The sequence below is a fragment of the Entelurus aequoreus genome, linkage group LG10 (genome assembly GCF_033978785.1).
Source record: "Entelurus aequoreus isolate RoL-2023_Sb linkage group LG10, RoL_Eaeq_v1.1, whole genome shotgun sequence".
NCBI classification, from domain to species: domain Eukaryota; kingdom Metazoa; phylum Chordata; class Actinopteri; order Syngnathiformes; family Syngnathidae; genus Entelurus; species Entelurus aequoreus.
In genome coordinates, this window is record NC_084740.1 from 22,384,647 (window position 1) to 22,409,982 (window position 25,336).

At 40.5% G+C, this 25,336-nt stretch overlaps 1 protein-coding gene across 1 annotated transcript in view; it reads right to left on the reverse strand.

The window, feature by feature from the left end:
- The window catches only part of LOC133659127 (neurobeachin-like), a 601,703-nt gene that overhangs the window by 76,288 nt on the left and 500,079 nt on the right, over positions 1-25,336 (reverse strand). The window contains exons 26-27 of the mRNA XM_062061862.1: positions 12,097-12,237; positions 9,251-9,370 (exon numbers count right to left, since the gene is read on the reverse strand). Coding sequence (XP_061917846.1) covers positions 9,251-9,370; positions 12,097-12,237 — 261 coding nt within the window. The remainder of the gene's footprint in view (positions 1-9,250; positions 9,371-12,096; positions 12,238-25,336) is intronic.

Here is a 25,336-nt window from a genome sequence, read left to right on the forward strand (position 1 = left end):
TTAAAATGTGTTGAAAAAGGTGGAAGGAGTAGTCAACAAAAAGGGTGAAAAAAGGGTTTGAAAAAAGAGTTTGAAAAAACGGGAATTCTGGGAACTCCTGGAATTGTTTTTAATTTGGGAAAATTATAGTTCTAATTAGCAAGATGAGTGGAATATGTTTGAAGGTGAAATAGTTTGAATCAGTTGAAAAATGCGGAAATCGTGAAAGTTTGAAAAATGGCCAATTCATTTTTAATGGGAAAAATGTCCCGGAAAACCTGGAATTCTGGGAAATCTGGGAATTTTTGGAACTTGTCAAGGGAAAGCCCCCGATTCCAGAATAGGCTGAACAGTTTGAAGTTGGAATGGTTTGAATCGGTTGAAAAATACGGGAAGTGTGGAAGTTTAAAAAAATGGACAATTCATTTTGAATGGGGAAAATGTCCCTGAAAACTGGGAATTCTTGGAAATCCCGGAATTGTTTTGTTTTAATTGTTGAAGGAGAGCACATAATTTTGAACAGGCTAAATATTTTGGAGTTGGAACGGTTTGAATCGGATGAAAAATGTGGGAATTGTAGAATTTTGAAAAATGTCCCATTCTTTTCAATGGGAATTTTATCAAAATTTTTGGGAAAATGTTAAAAGACTTGAATGTTCTGAATAAGTTGAAATGGTTGGTGTTGGAATTTTTCAAATCGGTCAAGAAATGTTGAAGTAGTAACATTTTTAATTGAGAAATGGTACTTTGGAACTCCTGTAATTTTGGGAAAACCAGGAATTTTTCCAGTCCAATAAGCAACTTTGTTTTTTGTCCTGAATAAGAGGAATGTTTTGATGGTGGAGCGGTTAAAATGTGTTGAAAAAGGTGGAAGGAGTAGTCAACAAAAAGGGTGAAAAAAGGGTTTGAAAAAAGAGTTTGAAAAAAGAGTTTGAAAAAACGGGAATTCTGGGAACTCCTGGAATTGTTTTTAATTTGGGAAAATTATAGTTCTAATTAGCAAGATGAGTGGAATATGTTGAAGGTGAAATAGTTTGAATCAGTTGAAAAATGCGGAAATTGTGAAAGTTTGAAAAATGGCCAATTCATTTTTAATGGGAAAAATGTCCCGGAAAACCTGGAATTCTGGGAAATCTGGGAATTTTTGGAACTTGTCAAGGGAAAGCCCCCGATTCCAGAATAGGCTGAACAGTTTGAAGTTGGAATGGTTTGAATCGGTTGAAAAATACGGGAAGTGTGGAAGTTTAAAAAAATGGACAATTCATTTTGAATGGGGAAAATGTCCCTGAAAACTGGGAATTTTTGGAAATCCCGGAATTGTTTTGTTTTAATTGTTGAAGGAGAGCACATAATTTTGAACAGGCTAAATATTTTGGAGTTGGAACGGTTTGAATCGGATGAAAAATGTGGGAATTGTGGAATTTTGAAAAATGTCCCATTCTTTTCAATGGGAATTTTATCAACATTTTTGGGAAAATGTTAAAAGACTTGAATGTTCTGAATAAGTTGAAATGGTTGGTGTTGGAATTTTTCAAATCGGTCAAGAAATGTTGAAGTAGTAACATTTTTAATTGAGAAATGGTACTTTGGAACTCCTGGAATTTTGGGAAAACCAGGAATTTTTCCAGTCCAATAAGCAACTTTGTTTTTTGTCCTGAATAAGAGGAATGTTTTGACGGTGGAGCGGTTAAAATGTGTTGAAAAAGGTGGAAGGAGTAGTCAACAAAAAGGGTGAAAAAAGGGTTTGAAAAAAGAGTTTGAAAAAACGGGAATTCTGGGAACTCCTGGAATTGTTTTTAATTTGGGAAAATTATAGTTCTAATTAGCAAGATGAGTGGAATATGTTGAAGGTGAAATAGTTTGAATCAGTTGAAAAATGCGGAAATTGTGAAAGTTTGAAAAATGGCCAATTCATTTTTAATGGGAAAAATGTCCCGGAAAACCTGGAATTCTGGGAAATCTGTGAATTTTTGGAACTTGTCAAGGGAAAGCCCCCGATTCCAGAATAGGCTGAACAGTTTGAAGTTGGAATGGTTTGAATCGGTTGAAAAATACGGGAAGTGTGGAAGTTTAAAAAAATGGACAATTCATTTTGAATGGGGAAAATGTCCCTGAAAACTGGGAATTCTTGGAAATCCCGGAATTGTTTTGTTTTAATTGTTGAAGGAGAGCACATAATTTTGAACAGGCTAAATATTTTGGAGTTGGAACGGTTTGAATCGGATGAAAAATGTGGGAATTGTAGAATTTTGAAAAATGTCCCATTCTTTTCAATGGGAATTTTATCAAAATTTTTGGGAAAATGTTAAAAGACTTGAATGTTCTGAATAAGTTGAAATGGTTGGTGTTGGAATTTTTCAAATCGGTCAAGAAATGTTGAAGTAGTAACATTTTTAATTGAGAAATGGTACTTTGGAACTCCTGTAATTTTGGGAAAACCAGGAATTTTTCCAGTCCAATAAGCAACTTTGTTTTTTGTCCTGAATAAGAGGAATGTTTTGACGGTGGAGCGGTTAAAATGTGTTGAAAAAGGTGGAAGGAGTAGTCGACACAAAAAAGGGTGAAAGAAGGGTTTGAAAAAAGAGTTAGAAAAAAGAGTTTGAAAAAACTGGAATTCTGGGAACTTCTGAAATTTTTTTTAATTTGGGAAAATTATAGTTCTAATTAGCAAGATGAGTAGAATATGTTGAAGATAAAATAGTTTGAATCAGTTAAAAAATGCGGAAATTGTGAAAGTTTGAAAAATGGCCAATTCATTTTTAATGGGAAAAATGTCCCGGAAAACCTGGAATTCTGGGAAATCTGGGAACTTTTGGAACTCAAGGGAAAGCCCGTGATTCCCGAATAGGCTGAACAGTTTGAAGTTGGAAAGGTTTCAATCGGGTGAAAAATGTGGAAGGTAGAGCGCGGCAAAATCTGGAGAAGAAGAAGAAGAGGTTGAAGAAAAAAACATATGTGTGAATGCTTTGGAGCATTCACACAACTATGTGATGTACCATATTGTAATGTGAACGTTAACCAATACCATCATTTAATTTTAATATGCCTACATTATGAGAATATAATGAAATTAAAATACATTTATTACAAATGTAAGCTACACATTGGGGATGTAACGATTACCGTTATAATGATACATTCCCGACAAATAGGAGTACCATTTCAAATTTGAATGATCGTAAAACCGTAATTGATTACCTCACTTGGAAAAATTCTCGGCGATAATGCTCATTTCCTGGAGAAACAGCTGGCGCGCTAATCGCTGGCTAGCTTAGATGCTAACAGGAATACAAGACACATTAACGTCTTTACAAGCAACACCCGTTTTGCCTTTAATGTCAAACACTCTAAAACCTTTACAAATTAAAACAGAAGAAGATGAACTTATTTAAAAATTCAAATAATAATAAAACAGTATTTAATGCTTCTTCTGCCCCGGAAAGTATAGTGTGTGTGTGTGTGTGTGTGTGTGTGTGTGTGTGTGTGTGTGTGTGTGTGTGTGTGTGTGTGTGTGTGTGTGTGTGTGTGTGTGTGTGTGTGTGTGTGTGTGTGTGTGTGTGTGTGTGTGTGTGTGTGTGTGTGTGTGATGCCCACGTATTAGATTTATTTATTTAAAAAAAAAATTAAACTTGGACACAAATATTCCAGTGTGTGTATAAGTTCCTTTTGAGCATATTCAACAATTCTGTGATAATAAATGCGATATAATTTTTTTCATATCGTTACATACCTACTAAACATACAAATTTGAATTACCTTTTTTTTCAGTAGTAGTATACAGTAAATAGTAAAAACTAATGAGAATTAATAGTAACAAATTAGTTAATCAGGTAGTAGTACTACACCCACATTGAACAAAAAAATTAAAAACCGCAATAATATGAGAATAAACTCAAAATAATATGCAACTAAATGTATTATATTGTAAGAATAAAGACAGCTTCTTCCCGCAAGCCGTAAGACTCTTGAACGCATCATAATTAAATTATCCCCTCAACTCCCCCCAAAATGGATTAACTCGCTGGAATAAAAAAGACAAGATAACATACACCCATAAACGTGGACGCATGTGGAAAAGTGCAATATATTTATCTGTACAGTAATCTATTTATTTATTTACATATATTTATATATATTTATTTAGTTTATATATATATATTTATATATTATTTATATATTTATTTATTTATATATGCACCTTATTGCTTTTTTATCCTGCACCACCATGAGTTTATGTCACAAAATTTCGTTCTTATCTGTGCTGTAAAGTTCAAATTTGAATGACAATAAAAAGTCTAAGTCTAAGTTTTATATGGTTACATCCCTACTACACATGCAAATTTGAATGACTTTTTTTTTAGTAGTAGTATACAGTAATTAGTCAAATCTAATGAGTATAAATAGTAATGAATTAGTTAATCACACATTGAACAAAAAAATTAAAAACAGCAAAAATATGAGAATAAACTCAAAATAATATGCAACTAAATGTATTATATTGTAAGAATAAAGACAAAATATTACAAATAAAATTGTTGAAAATTGCTTTTGTATTTTCGTAATATAATAAACTAATCAAAAGATGAATAGGGGTTATTTTATTTGCATTAAAATATGTCATTGTTTAAATAGGAACTGCAAAGCATTATTCTGAGAGATCTTGCTTATATTTTTTATATTTTGATAAATATTAGAAACAGTTTTCAGTATGATGCATCGGAATTCTACAACCACAGTATTATAGGACTAAAGATATAATACTACAGGAAAAATATGCTTAAGATTGCTGCTGATTTTTTTCTAATACTACAAATCAAATGAAAACATGTTGTGATTTTATTTACAGAACTGCACAGCATCATCCTGAGGGATGTCGCCTATATTTTGCACCCCTTGTTTACCTAAATACATTAGCTAAAATACTAGAAACAGTTCTCCGCATGAGGTATCACATTACAACAATAACCACAATGTTTAACAATTGTATTCAGTGAGTATCAGTGTAAAAGAACATGCACAAAAAGGTGATTGGATGGTGAATAACAGGCACAGCAGACATATGGATGGATGCATTAACAACATAGCAGCACACGTGTCCTAATAGTCGAGTTGTAAAACCCAAATGGTGCAGACATACTGGTAGTACAAGCGGTGGAAAGTGGTTGTTATTTGTTAACAGGGTGCTGTGTGACTGTGTGGCTGGCAGCTTTGTGCCTGGCAGAGATCCTGTCCTTACATAAAAGACCACATTTTAAATTGCTTTTGTCATTAATGCTTTATTAATTGCCCGCGGCAACACTACCCGATACAGAGTGTGCTAGAAATGTATGACACTTTGAGGTCAGCGCATATTCCTGCTGCATGCGATGCAGCGGGCAAAATGGAGGCAAATCAGCAGGGTTCAGCGCTTTTCTTTTCTCTCTTTTTTTTTTTTTCCGCAAAGAGGGGGCTTTGTCTCTTTGTTTAAACTCAAATGTTTGAATGCAAACATTATCATCCCTGAGATAGAATGTTTCTTTTTTGTCTTTAAAGCTGATAAGATATTTTGGTAATGGTGGAGATCCTGTGTGGAGGTTTCTTTGTGGGTGGAGGCATTTATAATTAATAGAATGTGTTAGCGTGCGAGTTTGCAGTCTGATAGTAGTCACAACATTAGGCACACATGCACATGTTCATGTGAGCAGTATGCAAGGATTCTGCCTTTACAAAGATCATAATGCTCGGTTTTGGCTTCTTTTTACAACTAAATGAGTAGGGATGGAAATTTATGAGATTTTTATGATTCCGATTCTGCTTAACGGTTCGGTTCTTTATCGATTCTCATTTGGATAAAAGACTAGTAAATAAGTCAATTGGCCTCAACTTTGTGCAGTTTAGAAAAAAACATGATTATACAAACACAACAGTGATATCGCGTATGCTTCCTAAAAAACCAGATATGGTTTAATTTTCTGCAAAATAATGGTTGGTTTTCATAGTCAATGGATGAAAAATTGCACAGTGTACAGTTATACTTGTCTTTGGCTGACATAGTTGTACTTAATACTCTAAAGCAGTGGTCCCCAACCACCGGGTCGCAGACCGGGACCGGGCCGCGGACCGATTGGTACCGGGCCGCACAAGAAAAAAAAGAAAAAAAAAAAAAGAAAAAAAAATGTTTTTTTATTTTTTATTAAATCAACATAAAAAACACAATATATACATTATATATCAATATAGAGCAATACAGTCTGCAGGGATACAGTCCGTAAGCACACATGATTGTATTTCTTTATGAAAAAAAAAAAATGAAAAAAATAATAATAATCCCCCCCCCCCACCCCCCCCCCCCCCCCCCCCCCCCGGGACAAATTTTCAAGCGTCGACCGGTCCGCAGCTACAAAAAGGTTGGGGACCACTGCTCTAAAGCAGGGGTGTCAAACGTACGGTCAGGTTTTTATCCGGCCCTCGGGATGAGTTTGCGAAGTATAAAAATGAGCCGAAATGTTTAAATGAAAGAAACTACTGTTCTAAATGTGTCCACTAGATGTCACAATAGCAATTCTTTGTATCTTTGTAGATGATGCTACATTTGTAAAAAAATAAAATAAAATAAAACTCATGATGTTAGTGCACCAGTCGAGGGAAATGAGCAAAGTACATAAATAACATCCTGTAATTTGATTTTGATATTATTTTTTTCATCTTGATAGATTAAAGATTAACACCAATAAGTTGACTGATGAACATGATCACACCATTTATTCAGAAAGTATAAATAACGACAAATAAAGGTAGAATACTATTAACCGCAACATGTAAGTGTAAAAAAAACAACATTATAATTTGTACATTTTGAGAATGTGCTTGTTCTATTTTCAAACAAAGAAAACAATCTAAAGTTGTCTTTATTTTTAAGTTATCGTGCCGTGATTTTACCAGTCCGGCCCACTTGGGAGTAGATTTTTCTCCATGTGGCCCCCGATCTAAAATTACTTTGACACCCCTGCTCTAAAGTATATACATTTAAAAAAAAAAAAAACCTTCCCATTTCTATTTGAAAAATGTTAAGCATGTTACTTAACATTTTTGTGTAATTGTAATTTTTCACAGAATGATGTATGTTGTATTATTTTTTATTACTTCACGAGAATATTTATTTTATTATTATGTTATGCTATCTTTCCAAACAAAATGTAGAGGCTGTGGGTCTTTTAAGCTTGCTGCGGTGCCAGGAAAAAATATTTTGTCTGGAAAATTTGTACAATATAATAATAAAAAATACATATTCTAGTGAAGTCATAAACAAAATACAACATAAATAATTGTGACACAAATGACAATTACACACAAAAAAAATTTCAAATAGAAATGAGAAGTATTTTTCTTTTAAATGTATATAGAGTAGAGTACAGTATATTAAAACGTAATTACATCTAAGTTTGGTTGAGCTTACTCATCTGGAAGCTATTTTATTTGGTAAATGGTGTAATGATAAGTGTGAACAGTAGATGGCAGTCAAACATAAGCGATATGTGTAGACTGCAATAGGTCTCAAGTAAACAACACCAACATTTTAAATGTTCCATTGAAAACATAGAACATTACACACGGCGCTCAAAAATCTATCAAAATGTTTTACTACGACTTTGGTAAGCTATGAAGCCGCACCGCTTGATGGATTGTTGGCGCATTGAACATACGAGTATTATTATGGTGTGTGTAAAAGGTAAGACATTATCTGGCGTTTTGTTTTGCAATATTATGCAAAAGCAACTTTTCTTACCTTCTGGTACCTGCTGATCTGTATTTGGGATCTATAGAAGTCCTGAAAAAATGGGCGCGTCCGCGAGTCTATAAGCTTCTTCTTTTTCTCTATCGTCGTTATGTGACATTCATCCTCCGCTGTTGCCATTTCTAATATAAAGTAGTGTAAAGTTCTTACTTATATCTGTCAGTAAACTCGCCATGAAAGCGCTAAAACATACCGGTGTAGTGACTTTACATTATTCACCAAAGGAACTTTAGTTATTAGAGTTCCAGTCGGACGGTTTTTCACGGGACACATTTCCTGTGTTGTTGTTTCCAGATGAGGAGATGCTGCTCCGTTATTGATTGAGGTAAAGTCTGAATGTCATTAAAACAGTTAGCTCCATCCTTTGACACTTCTGATTGTATTGTACCATATGTCCCGGGCAGAAATCTGCGTTCTAAGAACTTCGGCTTATTAGTTATTCCCAGAGCCCCAAAAAAGTCTGCGGGCTATAGAGGGTTTTCTATTCGGGCTCCAGTACTCTGGAATGCCCTTTCAGTTAGAGATGCTACCTCAGTAGAAGCATTTAAGTCCCATCTTAAAACTCATTTGTATACTCTAGCCTTTGAATAGACCCTCTTTTAGACCAGTTGATCTGCCATTTCTTTTCTGCTCTGCCCCCCTCTCCTGTGTGGAGAGGTTATTATGTGACCACAGATGACACGCTAGCTGTTCAAAGTCAGGACCCGGGGTGGACCACTCGTCTGTGCATCAGTTGGTGACGTCTCTGTGCTGCTGACTTGTCTCCACTCAAGATGATCCCCTGCTGGCCCCACTATAGACTGGACTCTCACACTATTAACTAGATCCACTCCACATCCATTGCACCGGTCATCCAGGGGCATGGGTCTAAGGTTTCTCATTGTATCCCATAGGGTTGAGTTTTTTCTTGCCCTGTTGTGGGATCTGAGCCGAGGATGTCGTTGTGGCTTGTGCAGCCCTTTGAGACACTTGTGATTAAGGGCTATATAAATAAACTTTGATTGATTGATTGATTGATACATGCCTTTATCCACACTGTCTATGCAGAGAAATAGGCTAAAGTTTGGTAGATGACGTCACACCAAGAGGGGGTCTATCAATGGAAAAGGGGTGTTCCAAGAAACTAATTGATATTATGGGAAATGACCTCAGGAGCAACAAATACAAAAAGAGAACTTGTTTGTAAAATTTTGGTTATCTGGACGCGATGGGTCAATTTTCCGAACATGTTCCAGCAACAGACACGGAAGCGATCCCAAAAGCCTCTGAATTTGAGGTCACCCGCGTGTCTACTGTACCTGGTTTAAATCTGGTGGCAATCAGACGAAACCCCTTGACGGCGTCAGAAAGAATACGACTCCTGGTAATCAAAAAATAATGGACACTTCCGAGAAGGTCGATCAAAACTAAGCGTTTTTATGTCTTTGTAAATAACTAGAAGTGTTGGATCTTATTGGATTGAACCTAGTTTGTGATTCTTTGGATGATTACTCTCACCTTCACATCGGAGGTGTCCCGCTGACAATTCCTCCACGAACGTCTGATGGATGAAAAGACGCGGTCTGGGTGGTCAAACTTGTCGTTGTTGGCGCTCAGAAACAATGTGGTGAACGGCTCCTGAGGAAACACAAATAATATGGATGAATACACAAATATTTAGATTTATAAACATACAATATATAAATACATAACATCCATTTTGCATTTCAGCAGTGGTGTGCCGTTAGGGTCAGCAAGGCCTTCTCTGCTGGCCTAACATAAATCATGATCATAGATTAATAAAAGTTCATTTTAATCTACTTTCCATAAAGTATTCATCATATTCTCTTCGTGTCTTATTAGGCTCCACTGTTGCTTGTTTTTATGTTAGAGCTTTTATCAAAATCAGAATTCAGCTAGCTTGTTGCCAGCGCTGTATGAATTCTGCCGGATAGACAGTTGAGATAGCCAATCAGATTACGAGTTGTTGACAGTAGCCCATCTAGGTAGCCTTAAACTAAACCTGATTGTGATTGGACTTTCACTTGTCACTCCTGTGAAAAATGCATATATGTTTAAGAGTTATTTCTTTATTCATAGTCATGTTTAAAGCAGCTTGTGTTTTTCCATTTGTACTCTATATTTTTTTAGGAATATGTCCGCAAGTAAACTGTGTGTGTTACCTTGAATGCTTGCAATGTAGGTGTTGGAGTACTCCCTTTATATCTTATCTGTAGTAGAACAATGAGCCTGTATTCCTTTCTGGAGAGGGTGGGGGCTTTCTTCGTATGCAAGAAGTTGTCTCTTTCGTTTGAATGTTAGACCATCCCGAGATGACGGTATGACTGTATTGATGTGGGCTGGTCTCCTGAAGCTTCAGTAAAACATGATAATATTCCTATTCTGTCTTGATGGTCCTTCTTACTCTGCATATATGTCATCTGAAAGAATTTGGGATTGACCAGTGACTTTAATCCCCTGAGAGGGAATACTGGTCAGACGCAACACTCCCCAGTGAGAATCCCATCAAAAGTTGTAATTTGCGAAAAGCAGGAAGCGGCTCCGGAGATGTCACGCCAAACTTCTTCCCCCTAAACCCCCCCCCCCCCCCCCATTTACTTCCGGGGTCATTTCCTCTTACGTCATTGACAGCGATCGAAATTAACCCTGAAGTAGTGTTGACCCGTGGAAAACGAATCAAAAATCGTTTAATTCTCCGTCCTGTACGATAGTCAAATGTGCAATTAGTATTTGTTCACATATGCATTCCCAAAGTAACACGATTTATGGGAAACATGAGTGCTGACGTAAAAACAACGAATGAAACTAAAAAAATTTAAGTTCACATAAATGTAATTTTAATTTAGTTCACTTACACAGAGAACTAAAAAAAAACTGAATTCAACGAATAAATTTAGTTTTAATAAAGTTTGATAATGTTGATTGATAATGAATTAACTTATTGTACAGTTGTACACTGTTATTCATTTCCGCATATGTCCACGAGTCAAATGTGCAGTCAGGAATATCCTCAACTTAATTTGTCCGATTAATACTTGTCCGAATAATACAGACGTTTTGTTAACGCTATATTATAAAAAAAATTTAAAAAATCAAAAACAAAAAAAACAAATATCCTTCCAGCGACGGGCAGTCAAAGCCGAAGTGCTATCGTAAGAGGAAATGACGTAAGAGGAAATGACCCCGGAATTAAATGGGTGGGGAGGTTTTTGTAGGGGGAAGAAATTTGGCGTGATAGAGCCATACCCGGCCAACAGAGAAATAATCGGTTCTCACTTTTCGGTTCTCGCGGTTCTCACAAAGAAAAAGTTCAATTATTTAATTTATTTATTTTTCCACATTTAATGTTCTTTACAATTATTTTAATTTTGACAGTACCAAGTAAGGTATGTTTTAAATGCTGATGTGGGTTCATTGATTTTAAAATGTGCCGAAATATAGCCTGTTTTGTACACTGTTGAGGTGATTCAATATCCAGTAGTGCAGAAGTGTGTTTCTGTACAGTATTTCTCCAGCCGTGGTCGTGTGGGGACATAAATTATGGTATTTTGAGGGGTATTTATTAAAGTCTAACTAAGTAGGACATTACTGAAGGCCTAGGTGGGAAACGCGCAGCCCGCCACTGCATTTTAGTATTCTTACGAGAACAATATATAGATCGCAAAGGAGCCCGAGGGGGAAATTAATGAGTGCTCTTCAAGAGTACACAGAGCTTTAATGATAATTGGCTCATATTAGATGGTTTCTTTCCCCAGTCGGACAGGGTGTCGGCCATTGGTGGCTGCAGGAAGCAAAGCATTGTGGGAGTAAACCCACAGAGGCCAATCTCCGTGCTGTCAAGGGAACTCCCTCAGTTCATCAGCGGCCCCTTTCTGCTAATGATGGAGGAGGAGGAGGAAGGGAGCCCTTGGACTTCCTCAAACAACTTGTGCCTCCTCCTCCTCCTCCTCCACGTCGTCCTCCTCCTCGTCTGGAGTAAATGAGGACAGCGCTGAGTAACCTTGATGGACATGTCTGCAGCCTGAAACACATAAACCTGTCACGGCGCCCCCACACCTCCTCTGTAAATCATTACCCAGCCACTCTTTATTTAGTTCACATATGCCGGTTTACTGGCCTGTGAAATGTGTTTTGGGGAGCGCCATCGGTTCGGGCCCGCGCCCGGAACCCCGATGGAGACGTCGAGGGCCCCTCGCTCTACGAGCCGACGGAGCTCAAAGTAACAGCATCATCAGGCCTGACAAGTGACGACGCACTAATGCAGGCTGCGGAATGAGAAGCTGTCAGAGGGCGCCGGAGACATTTTGGCAAAGTGAGGGGGGCGCGGAAGGGGTCTTTCTCACCATCCTGATGAGCCAGTGCAGCGTGGAGGCAGCGGTGGAGCAGTGGCAGCGGTAATGGCAAGGTGGCGTCTGATCGTCCTCCCATGACTCGTAGCGGTCGGCGAAGAAGGCGGCACGCTTCGGGTTGAGAGCGCCGACAGGCTGTGGGGAACAAACAAAAACATGTAACTTGTTTCCCTAGAGCCGAGCTGTTTAGCACCGCCCTAGTGGCTCCCTGGAGCTTTTTCAAAAAAATATTTATTGTTTTAATTAGAGATGTCCGATAATGCCTTTTTTTCCGATATTCCGATATTGTCCAACTCTTAATTACCGATTCCGATACCAACCGATACCGATATATACAGTCGTGGAATTAACACATTATTATGCCTAATTTTGTTGTGATGCCCCGCTGGATGCATTAAACAATGTAACAAGGTTTTCCAAAATAAATCAACTCAAGTTATGGAAAAAAAATGCCAACATGGCACTGCCATATTTATTATTGAAGTCACAAAGTGCATATTTATTTTCAACATGCCTCAAAACAGCACCTTGGAATTTGGGACATGCTCCCAAATTCCAAGCTGCTGTTTTGAGGAGGTTGAGGTGGGCGGGGTTGAGGTGTGGGGGTACGGGTGTAGGTTTTAGCGGGGGGTGTATATTGTAGCATCCCGGAAGAGTTAGTGCTGCAAGGGGTTCTGGGTATTTGTTCTGTTGTGTTTATGTTGTGTTACGGTGCGGATGTTCTCCCGAAATGTGTTTGTCATTCTTGTTTGGTGTGGGTTCACAGTGTGGCGCATATTTGTAACAGTGTTAAAGTTGTTTATAAGGTCACCCTCAGTGTGACCTGTATGGCTGTTGAGCAAGTAAGCCTTGCATTCACTTGTGTGTGTGAAAAGCCGTAGATATTATGTGATTGGGCCGGCACGCAAAGGCAGTGCCTTCAAGGTTTATTGGCGCTCTGTACTTCTCCCTACGTCCGTGTACACAGCAGCGTTTTAAAAAGTTATACATTTAACTTTTTGAAACAGACACCGATAATTTTGAAACCGATACCGATAACTTCCGATATTACCTTTTAAAGCATTTATCGGCCGATAATATCGGACATGCCTAGTTTTAATAATGTTTCTGTAGGAGGACAAACATAACACAAACCTTCCCAATTGTTATAAAGCCCACTGTTTAATATGTTTGTGTTTATGCTTCACTGATGACAGTATTTGGCCAGCGCCATTTTGTCCTACTAATTTTGGCGGTCCTTGAACTCACCGTAGTTGGTATACATGTACAACTTTCTCCGTCGCTGCCACAGAAAGACGTGTTTAATGCCACTCCTTCTTTGTCTCATTTTGTCCACCAAACCTTTTATGCTGTGCTTGAATGCACCAAGGTGAGCTTTGTTGATGTTACTGACTTGCATGGAGTGCTAATAATCCATGCTAACATGCTATTTAGGCTAGCTGTGTGTACATATTGCATCATTATGCCCCGTTTGTCGGTATATTTTAGTTTATTTAATTTCCTTTACTTATGTCCTCTGTGTATTTAATTTATATTGGCATGTCTCATGACACATTATCTATATGTATTATTAGCTGCATTTCTTATTGTGTGCCATGTTGTTCCAGACCACAGCAAACGTTAACCAGCTTGCAAAGATTGTAATAAATCCATTAGAAAAAGACAGCCTGTCTTCTCCTTTAACTTGGGCACACACATCTATACCTTTGGCAGTTTTAAGCCAGTCATTTCTAGGAGTTATCAAACCCTCTGAGACACGTACTTAATGTGTTTCCTTCATTATAACACTTACATAAGGCTTTTAACTTTTTGCAGCTCCAGACAGATTAGTTTTTTGTATTTTTGTTCCAATATGGCTCTTTCAACATGTTGGGTTGCCGACCCCTGGCCCAGCTAGAGATGAGTCCGCCGTTATGGTGAGTTGATTTTTCATGCTAATTTTTCTGCTGTTTTTATCTGCCACATGTGGAAAGCCAACCCATGAAAATAATGCATACATTAAATCGGCCCCTGGTGGAAAATAGGTTGGGAAACCCTGCTCTAGAATGCCCAGACAAGGATGGTTTCTCTCTATTGTGGTGAAAAATGACAGAGTGAGACCTTTTTGGGGTGGAATAACCCTTGTTACTATTCCATTCAGTTGTGTTGTTGGACGATGGTGCACCTGCAGGTTTTTACGATAGAGTATCAATCAATCAATCAATCAATCAAAGTTTACTTATATGGCCCTTAATCACAAATGTCTCAAAGGGCTGCATAAGCCACGGCGACATCCACGACTCAAATCCCACATCAGGACAAGAAAAAAAGTATGTCAATAACATATATACATTACATTGCCAAAAGTATTTGGCCACCCATCCAAATGATCAGAATCAGGTGTCCTAATAACTTGGTGTATACAATCAAGCACTTGGGCATGGAGACTGTTTCTACAAACATTTGTGAAAGAATGGGCCGCTCTCAGCATCTCAGTGATTTCCAGTGTGGAACTGTCATAGAATGCCACATGTGCAACAAATCCAGTCGTGAAATGTCCTCGCTCCTAAATATTCCAAAGTCAACTGTCGGATTTACTATAAGAAAAGTGAAGAGTTTGGGAACAACAGCAACTCAGCCACGTAAACTGACAGATAGGGGTCACCGGATGCTGAAGCGCATAGTGCAAAGAGGTCGCCGACTTTCTGCACAGTCAGTTGCTACAGAGCTCCGAACTTCATGTGACCTTCCAATTAGCCCACGTACAGTACGCAGAGAGCTTCATGGAATGGGGTTCCATGGCCGAGCAGCTGCATCTAAGCCATACATCACCAAGTCCAATGCAAAGCGTGGGATGCAGTGGTGTAAAGCACATCGCCACTGGACTCTAGAGCAATGGAGATGCATTCTCTGGAGTGATGAATCACGCTTTTCCATCTGGCAATCTGATGGACCGGTTTGGGTTTGGAGGTTGCCAGGAGAATGGTACATTTCGGACTGCATTGTGCCGAGTGTGAAATTTGGTGAAGGAGGAATTATGGTGTGGGGTTGTTTTTCAGGAGTTGGGCTTGGCCCCTTAGTTCCAGTGAACGTAACTTTGAATGCTCCAGGATACCAAAACATTTTGGACAATTCCATGCTCCCAACCTTGTGGGAACAGTTTGGAGCGGGCCCCTTCCTCTTCCAACATGACTGTGCACTGGTGCACAAATCAAGGTCCATAAAGACATGGATGACAGAGTCTGGTGTGGATGAACTTGACTGGCCTGCACAGAGTCCTGACCTGATCCCGATAGAACACCTTTGGGATGAATTAGAATGGAGACTGAGAGCCAGGCCTTCTCCACCAACATCAGTGTGTGACCTCAGCAATGCGCTTTTGGAAGAATGGTAGAAAATTCCTATAAACACACTCCGCAACCTTGTGGACAGCCTTCCCAGAAGAGTTGAAGCTGTAGCCTCCGAAGCAGAACCTCCAGGTTCTGTAACAGCTTCGTCCCTCAGGCCGTAAGACTCTTGAACGCATCATAATTATCCCCTCAACTCCCCCCAAAATGGATTAACTCGCTGGAATAAAAAAGACCATATAACATACATCCATAAACGTGGATGCATATGAAAAAGTGCAATATATTTATCTGTACAGTAACCTATTTATTTATTTTTACATGCACCTTATTGCTTTTTTATTCTGCACTACCATGAGCTGATGTAACGAAATTTCGTTCTTATCTGTGCTGTAAAGTTCAAATTTGAATGACAATAAAAAGGAAGTCTAAGTCTAAGTCTAATAGCTGCAAAAGGTGGACCGACATCATATTGAACCCTATGGGTTAGTAATGGGATGGCACTTCAAGTTCATATGTCAGTCAAGGCAGGTGGCCAAATACTTTTGGCAATATAGTGTATATATACACACACGACATATTTATACATATAATAAAAAGTATAATAATACATAATCATACTGAGACGATGGTGCAGGACCCAAAGTATGATTTATGATCCTAAATAAGCTTGTGAAATTACAAAGTGATGTCAGGAGAGTTAAATGTTAAATATGATATCCCAGGTTGTGTTCACGCCGCAAACATGACATTACAGTTGTTCACACACTATATGCACAAACATGCGTACTGAAATAATAATAGTCAACTCTATCAAGTGGTTTGAAGGATTTGCCATTTGATCTGCCGTCAGTTCGAATCTGTTTCTGTTTGAACATTTCAGCGTGTCGGCTTCATGTAACGCTCCCCCGACCGCAGCCGACTTCAACCGTCTGTCAGGTGAACATTCCCCAAATATGACAGCCTCCATCCTCGGCAAAAATAACATCTACTCGCCTCGCCCGCTTTCCTGGACAGCAAAAAGTGAGAGCCTCGTTACATGTATGTGCTGTTAGGATTATTTTACTTTCCTGTTCACATACTTTTTGTTTCAGTCTCAATATATCAAGTACAGTGTTGTCATTACATGAAATCGAAATAAGTCTACATCAAGGATGTTTAAGCTGCGGCCCGGGGGGCATTTGCAGCCTGTAGCTAATTCTCTAATTGCCCACAGCACAATCATTAACATTCTAATATTACCATGCTAGCTTTTTTGCTCATTTTGCAGGTATATACCTCAGCGTCCAATAGTTTGTTAATTGAGGAATAACATCTGTTAGCAAACACTTTACAAAGTAAAACAAATATCTAAGTTACATTTAAGTTACTGTGGGTGGCACTGGGAGCAGGTGGGTGAAGTATCTTGCCCAAGGACACAACGGCAGTGACTAGGATGGCGGAGGCGGGGATCGAACCTGGAACCCTCAAGTTGCTGGCACGGCCGAGCCACGATTCCCTCATGTTATTTATATATACAAACCCCGTTTCCATATGAGTTGGGAAATTGTGTTAGATGTAAATATAAACAGAATACAATGATTTGCAAATCATTTTCAACCCATATTCAGTTGAATATGCTACAAAGACAACATATTTGATGTTCGAACTGATAAACATTTTTTTTGTTGCAAATAATCATTAACTTTAGAATTTGATGCCAGCAACACGTGACAAAGAAGTTGGGAAAGGTGGCAATAAATACTGATGAAGTTGAGGAATGCTCATCAAACACTTATTTGGAACATCCCACAGGTGAACAGGCAAATTGGGAACAGGTGGGTGCCATGATTGGGTATAAAAGTAGATTCCATGAAATGCTCAGTCATTCACAAACAAGGATGGGGCGAGGGTCACCACTTTGTCAACAAATGTGTGAGCAAATTGTTGAACAGTTTAAGAAAAACCTTTCTCAACCAGCTATTGCAAGGAATTTAGGGATTTCACCATCTACGGTCCGTAATATCATCAAAGGGTTCAGAGAATCTGGAGAAATCACTGCACGTAAGCAGGTAAGCCCGTGACCTTCGATCCCTCAGGCTGTGCTGCATCAACAAGCGACATCAGTGTGTAAAGGATATCACCACATGGGCTCCGGAACACTTCAGAAACCCACTGTCAGTAATTACAGTTGGTCGCTACATCTGTAAGTGCAAGTTAAAACTCTCCTATGCAAGGCGAAAACAGTTTATCAACAACACCCAGAAACGCCGTCGGCTTCGCTGGGCCTGAGCTCATCTAAGATGGACTGATACAAAGTGGAAAAGTGTTCTGACGTCTGACGAGTCCACATTTCAAATTGTTTTTGGAAACTGTGGATGTCGTGTCCTCCGGACCAAAGAGGAAAAGAACCATCCGGATTGTTATAGGCGCAAAGTTGAAAAGCCAGCATGTGTGATGGTATGGGGGTGTATTAGTGCCCAAGACATGGGTAACTTACACATCTGTGAAGGCGCCATTAATGCTGAAAGGTACATACAGGTTTTGGAGCAACATATGTTGCCATTCAAGCAACGTTACCATGGACGCCCCTGCTTATTTTAGCAAGACAATGCCAAGCCACGTGTTACATCAACATGGCTTTATAGTAAAAGAGTGCGGGTACTAAACTGGCCTGCCTGTAGTCCAGACCTGTCCCCCATTGAAAACGTGTGGCACATTATGAAGCCTAAAATACCACAACTGAGACCCCCGGACTGTTGAACAACTTAAGCTGTACATGAAGCAAGAATGGGAAAGAATTCCACCTGAGAAGCTTAAAAAATGTGTCTCCTCAGTTCCCAAACGTTTACTGAGTGTTGTTAAAAGGAAAGGCCATGTAACACAGTGGTGAACATGCCCTTTCCCAACTACTTTGGCACGTGTTGCAGCCATGAAATTCTAAGTTAATTAATATTTGCAAAAAAAAAAAAAAGTTTATGAGTTTGAACATCAAATATCTTGTCTTTGTAGTGCATTCAATTGAATATGGGTTGAAAAGGATTTGCAAATCATTGTATTCCGTTTATATCTACATCTAACACAATTTCCCAACTCATATGGAAACGGGGTTTGTATATACTGTATATATATATATATATATATATATATATATATATATATATATATATATATATATATATATATATATATATATATATATATATATTACCATCAGTCGTAACGACTATGGAAACTGCGCCAGTTTAAACTCAGCGACAACGCCTGCTGTGGCTGATGAGTCCGATGTGGGAGAGGCAAACACGGCCGCATTTACTGCAGATGTAGCTGGAAGGCGCAACTGCAGGAGTGCGTGTCTTCCGCTTGGTTCTTTTTTCATTGGCTGTGGCATGGATCTTTTCCTCGCCAGTCTTCAGCTGTTTGTGAAGGACACTGCGCCATTTGCTGCGGTCAGCTGCTGCATCCTCCCAGTGTTCAGTGTTTATGTCCAGGGCTTTCATGTCCCGCTTGCAGACATCTTTGAAGCGCAGTTTTGGCCGGCCAACAGATCTCTTGCCAGAGGCAAGGTCGCCATACAGGATGTCCTTTGGGATACGTCCATCCTCCATACGGCACACGTGGCCGAGCCAACGCAGCCTGCGTTGTCTGAGCAGCGTGAACATGGTAGGAAGACCAGCGCGTTCGAGGACCTGGGCATTCGTCACCTTGTCACTCCAATGGATGCCGAGGATGCGGCGAAGGCAGCGCATGTGGAAGGTGTTCAGTTTGCGCTCCTGTTTGGAGTATGTTGTCCATGTTTCGCTGCCGTAGAGAAGAGTGCTGACGATGCAGGCGTTGTACACTGCCATCTTGGTAGGAGTTGTCAGCTTCCGGTTCTCCCAGACGCGGGTCGTGAGGCGCCCTAGGGTTGTGGCAGCTTTGCCGATACGTTTGTTGATCTCACCGTCGAGGGACAGATTGTCACTGATGGTGGATCCCAGGTATGTAAATTGGTTTATGACTTTGAGTTGGTACTCATCGATTGTGATGGCTGGTGGAGTGTCCACTTCCTGACTCAGCACATTGGTCTTTTTTAGGCTGATGGTAAGCCCGAAGTCTTTGCAGGCCTGGGAGAATCTGTCCATAAGGCACTGGAGTTCTTGTTCAGTGTGTGAAATGATGGCGGCATCATCAGCAAAGAGCATGTCCCGGATGATTGTCTCACGGACTTTGGTCCTTGCTTTAAGACGGGCTAGGCTGAAAAGTCGGCCGTCAGATCTGGTACGTAGATATACCCCTTCTGTTGCAGTCCCAAAAGCATGATTGATGAGCAGGGCAAAGAAGATGCCGAAAAGGGTAGGAGCAAGGACGCAACCTTGCTTGACTCCGCTCTTAATGTCAAATGGGTTGGACATGCTACCCTCATACTGGATGGTTGCCTTCATGTCGTCATGAAAAGATCTAATGAGGCTATGGAGCTTTGGAGGGCATCCGATCTTGGGTAGGATGCTGAAGAGCCCTTCTCTGCTAACCAGGTCGAAAGCCTTGGTCAGGTCAATGAAGGATATGTACAGGGGCTTCTGTTGTTCCCTGCATTTCTCCTGAAGTTGGCGTAGGGAGAATATCATGTCCACTGTAGAGCGCTTGGCGCGAAAGCCGCATTGAGATTCCGGGTAAACGCGCTCAGCAAGTTTTTGAAGGCGGACAAGCACAACACGGGCATAGAGTTTCCCTACGATATTCAGGAGGGAGATGCCCCTGTAATTGTTACAGTCGCTCCTGTCGCCCTTATTTTTGTAAAGGGTGACAATCTTGGCATCTCTCATGTCTTGCGGCACGGCTCCCTCTTTCCAGCACTGGCAGATGACATCATGCAAAGGCTGCAGGAGGGTGTCTTTACAGCGCTTGATGAGGTCTGGGGGGATGCCATCAGTACCAGGTGCTTTGCCAGTTGCTAAGCTGTCGATCGCTTTGTGAAGTTCAGCAAGTGTTGGTTCAGCATCTAATTCCTCAATGATGGGCAGCTGTTCAATGGCATCAAGGGCTGAGGCGACGACAGTGTTCTCTCTGGAATAGAGTTCTGAATAGTGCTCTACCCATCTGTCCATCTGCTTGCCCTTGTCAGTGATAACTTCCCCACTGGTGGTCTTTAGGGTGGCTGTTTTGCTCTGTGTTGGACCCAGAGCAGTCTTGATGCCCTCGTACATCCCCCTGATGTTACCTGAGGTAGCTGCAGACTGGATGGATTCACTGAGTTGTTGCCAGTATTCATTGGCACAATGCCTTGCAGTCTGTTGCACTTTGCTTCTTGTAGTTCTCAGTGCTTGCAGGGACTTCTCATTTGGGGAGCGTTTGTATTCAGCGAGGGCAGCTCGCTTTGCTTCAATGACGGGGGTCATCTCGCTGGACTTGGCAACAAACCACTCGTTGTTTTTGAAGATCTTCCTCCCAAAAGTCGCAAGGGCTGTTTTCTGAATGGCCTCCCTGAGGTGGCCCCATTTCTCAGAGGCGGAGTAGTGCTGGTGTTCTTCAGATAGGATGTTGTTGAGAGACTTGGCAAACTCTTCTACTTTCTCTGGAAGATGCATGCTGGTGGAATCAATGCGGGGCTTGCCTTTCTGTTTGGAGTTGTGAAACATTTTTGGTTGTAGCCTGATCTTGCAACAGACAAGTGAATGGTTGGTGTCGCAGTCTGCGCTGTGGTAACTACGAGTAACGAGCACAAACTTGAGGCTGGCTTGTCGGATCAGGATCATGTCTAGCTGATGCCAATGCTTTGAGCGGGGATGGCGCCATGTCACTTTGTGCTGTGGTTTCGTCTGAAAGTAGGAGTTGGTGACGCAAAGGTTATGGTAGGAACAGAACTCCAGTAGCCGTTGCCCATTGTCATTGACCTTGCCAAATCCGAAGTGTCCAAGACAGGAAGGCCATGAGTCATGGTCAGCACCCACTCTCGCATTGAAGTCACCAAGGATGATGAGGTGTTCCTTTGGGGGAATGTTCTTGATGACGTCATTCAAGTTGGCATAAAATGTATCCTTAACTTCTGCTGTAGACATTAGAGTGGGAGCATATGCGCAGACTAGGGTCACTGGGACATCAGAGGTGTGGAGGTGGAGTGTCATCAGGCGTTCGGATCCTTTGTCTCCTGGTTCAACCATCTTTAACAAGGTGTTCCTGACAGCGAATCCAACTCCATGCTCTCTGCGGTCTCTGGCACTCTTTCCTTGCCAGAAGAAGGTAAAGTCTTTCTCCTTGAGGGTTCCCGAGTCGGCTAAGTGGGTCTCTTGCAATGCAGCTATGTCTACCTGGAGTCTCAGTAGCTCATTGTTAATGACAGCCGTTTTTCTAGCATCACTGATGTCTTGGAGATCGTTTGAGTGTCCGGGTGTCATAGTTCGGACATTCCAGCTTCCCAGTTTTAGGACTGGGCACCTGTTTTTCATACTTTGTTTCTTGCTTGGTGCAGGTCTTGCAGTCTGCTTGTCGGTTTTTTCCTAATCCCCATGCACCCAATGAGGAAGGCAGACTGTGGCGGGACAGCACCTAATTGGCTGGGGGCTGCCCAGCTTAAGGCGGGTAGTAGCTGTCCAATGAATCTCAAGGATCTCTCCCACCGTCGGAAGCAACCCCTGGCGCTATGCTCTACGCCAATCGAGCATTGTAGCTTATAACCGGTAGACTGTTGCTTCCCGTTGTTGTTTCCACGCTATGACACGAGGCTGGAGTGACCTCTACAGGGCGCAAGCCAGGGCAGAATTGTATGGAGGTCAAGCTGTTGCCCATGCAGCAGGACCCCCCTCTACACACTGATGATGGATCCAAAGGAGCAGCAAGAGCTGGTACAATTTGGCACCAACAGTGTCGCAGGAGTTGCCAGTACACCGCTGTAGCCAGCAGTGGACCACCTTAGGGACTCCATCTCCGGATTTTTCCTCAGGGTTTACTCCCGAAGCCTTTCCCTAGAAAGGTATGCCACAAGGCATCTAGGAGTTTACCTTCTCCTAGATGGGTCGCCTTACTGGGCTGACAGGTCCCATCGACCCATGCGGCAGGTTGTACTGGGTTACATTTTACCAGTAGCAGGGATAAGACCTGACCTGACCTGACATATATATATATATATATATATATATATATATATATATATATATATATATATATATATATATATATATATATATATACTATGCTAGCTTTTTTTTAAAGCTAATTGTTTAGGCATACAGCTCAGTTATATGTTGGTAAGTGATGCAAGCTAACGAGCTAGCATTTAAAAAATAGTTTTAGGTACACAACTCAGAGTAATATATATATATATTTTACAGTTAGCATTTTAGCATGTCAACATTAACATTTGAGCAACTTTAGCTAATTTGACAGGTATACACCTCAGTGTCATATACAAAGCCCAAAACCAATGAAGTTGGCAGGTTGTGTATTTCCAGTGGTTAGCTCCGAGTTACGAAACCGCTTTATTATGAAGCTGGCTGTGGCGCGTTCTTTCTGACGTCACTTCCTGTGTGGGCGTGGTCTTTCTGGAGTCACTTCCTCTCCAAACTCAGTTTGTAAACGATCAATTAGTCCATACAAAGCTAAGTGCCGGAGATTCAAGAAATACACGGCGCACTTACCCGTGTAAAAATCTGTCCGAGGAGTGGGACCTTAAACGCTGGTTTAGTGTGGCTGAAACGAGGCTTAGGCTAAATAATGAATCGTTTAAGGGGTTAAACGACTCAGTGTAGACATGGCCTGAGGGACAGGAAGTGCTTTTAGGCGTCTTGTAGCTCGCACCGCGGTCCAGCTGGGCTCAGACGAGTCACATGCGAGGCCATTATCACCTCGTAAATCCACGCGGATCTCAATAAACTTCTCCTTCGCTCTCCTCCATTGTGCTAACGTCCACGCGGGCCGCCGCTTCATCCGAAGGGGAAAGAAATGGCCGTGTTTCATTTGGACCGGGAGGTTTTAGTGTTTTGTGAGGTCTGTGCCAGCAGGTAAGAAAGCCGCCATTGATTAGATCACCCCCCCCTCCCCCTCCCCCCTCCCTCCCTTTGACGGACTAGGTCATAGCGAGTGTATTAATATTGACGCCAACGTTCCTCCCAGGCTTTTGTATTGGCAGGCTGGATTGAAAAGGCAATTTATTCGCCACTCAGCGTGGGTTTAACAGGAGCCATTTTGTTGCCACGTGAAATTGAAACAAAGGAGGGGAAAAACTGTCTTTACAAATGATGACCTCAAAGTTCCACAGGAGTTATGTTTTCATGTGTTTGATTAGATTTATTGCTCGTTGAAGGGAGAAGGATGTTGAGTTGTTTAAAATACTTGTTTCTTTTTTTTAATCACCAGTATCAGTCATAAGATGTAGATCAGAATAACACAAATATTACTTCATTGTTGGGAATTACTCTGAAATATTGGCTATAATCGTATTTTTTTTGTTGTGTTTTCGTTGTAAACATTCCATAAGGCGGTGCCATTTTTCAATGCTTTGGCAGTGACGTCACTAGTTTGACTATTTCCTCACCGGAAAAAATGTGTAGCATTTTAACAATGTAGAAAAAAAACTATACAAATAAAAAGTAAGAACACAATGCATTAATGGATATAAAAAGTATAAATACAACTATGATAATTAGGAAATAATAAAAATGTGAATGTAAAATTATACTACCATATCTGTGTGTGTACACTTTAGAACAGGTGTCCCCAAACTTTTTGACTCGAGGGCCACATTGGGTTAAAAAAATTTGGCCGGGGGCCCGGCCTGTACATACATATATATACATATATATATATGTATATATATATATATATATAAGCGGTAGAATTTGGATTAGAAAGAATATATTAATTTTTTTTTATAATTATTAAGAAAAAAATATATAAGATAGGCTCCAGCGCCCCCCGCGACCCCGAAGGGAATAAGCGGTAGAAAATGGATGGATGGATGGATGGATGTTTTTTTTTTTTGTTTGTTTTTTTAACTTGGGACTCTTCCTGCGACCCGGATTTTGGATGCTGGCGGGCCGGATCCGGATGCTTTAGAATAACAAACCTAACAAATGAATACAAATAAAAAAATACAAAATAATAATAATAATGTAAAAATATATATATATTTTTTTTATATTTAAAAAAAAAGTTGCTGCTAAGTTTCCTTTAACTCTGACTCATTTTCTAGTCCAGTTGCCAGTCGGACGCTAAATCTGCATGTATATAAAAAAAACGTCTCACAACAGGAAACCTGTTCTCATCGTTCACTAATAAAAAAATAAAGTACCAATGATTGTCACACACACACTAGGTGTGGCAAAATTATTCTCTGCATTTGACCCATCACCCTTGATCACCCCTGGGAGGTGAGGGGAGCAGTGAGCAGCAGCAGTGGCCGCGCCCGGGAAACATTTTTGGTGATTTAACCCCCAACCCTTGACGCTGAGTGTCAAGCAGGGAGGCAATGGGTCCCATTTTTATAGCCTTTGGTATGACTCGGCCGGGGTTTGAACTCACAACCTACCGATCTCAGGTCGGACACTCTAACCACTACCCCACTGAGCAGGTGGCCTAGTGAGAGCTGTTCAAAAGACTCACTTTGTTCGCGAACATCACAGCTGTATTTCAGATCAGCACTCTTAAATCTTCTCATCCGTTATCAAACGATATGTACCATCCTTTTAGTTGCATAATCATTCTAAGAACAAAATATAAATCCCACACTTCTCTTTTGTAAAGTAAATGTGTACAGCCGATATGGGCATCTACATCAACAATATGATTTGCCTGAGTAGCTGGACAGGACAAAAAATGAATAGAATAAAAAACATTTTAAAAAAGATACCATCTCTATCCCTTATACTAGTTGTCCCTTATACTACTCGGACCACTTTCTCAGGGTCTAATTTCACATCACCTTTTCTTTGACGCGCTGCCATCAGAAGACAGGC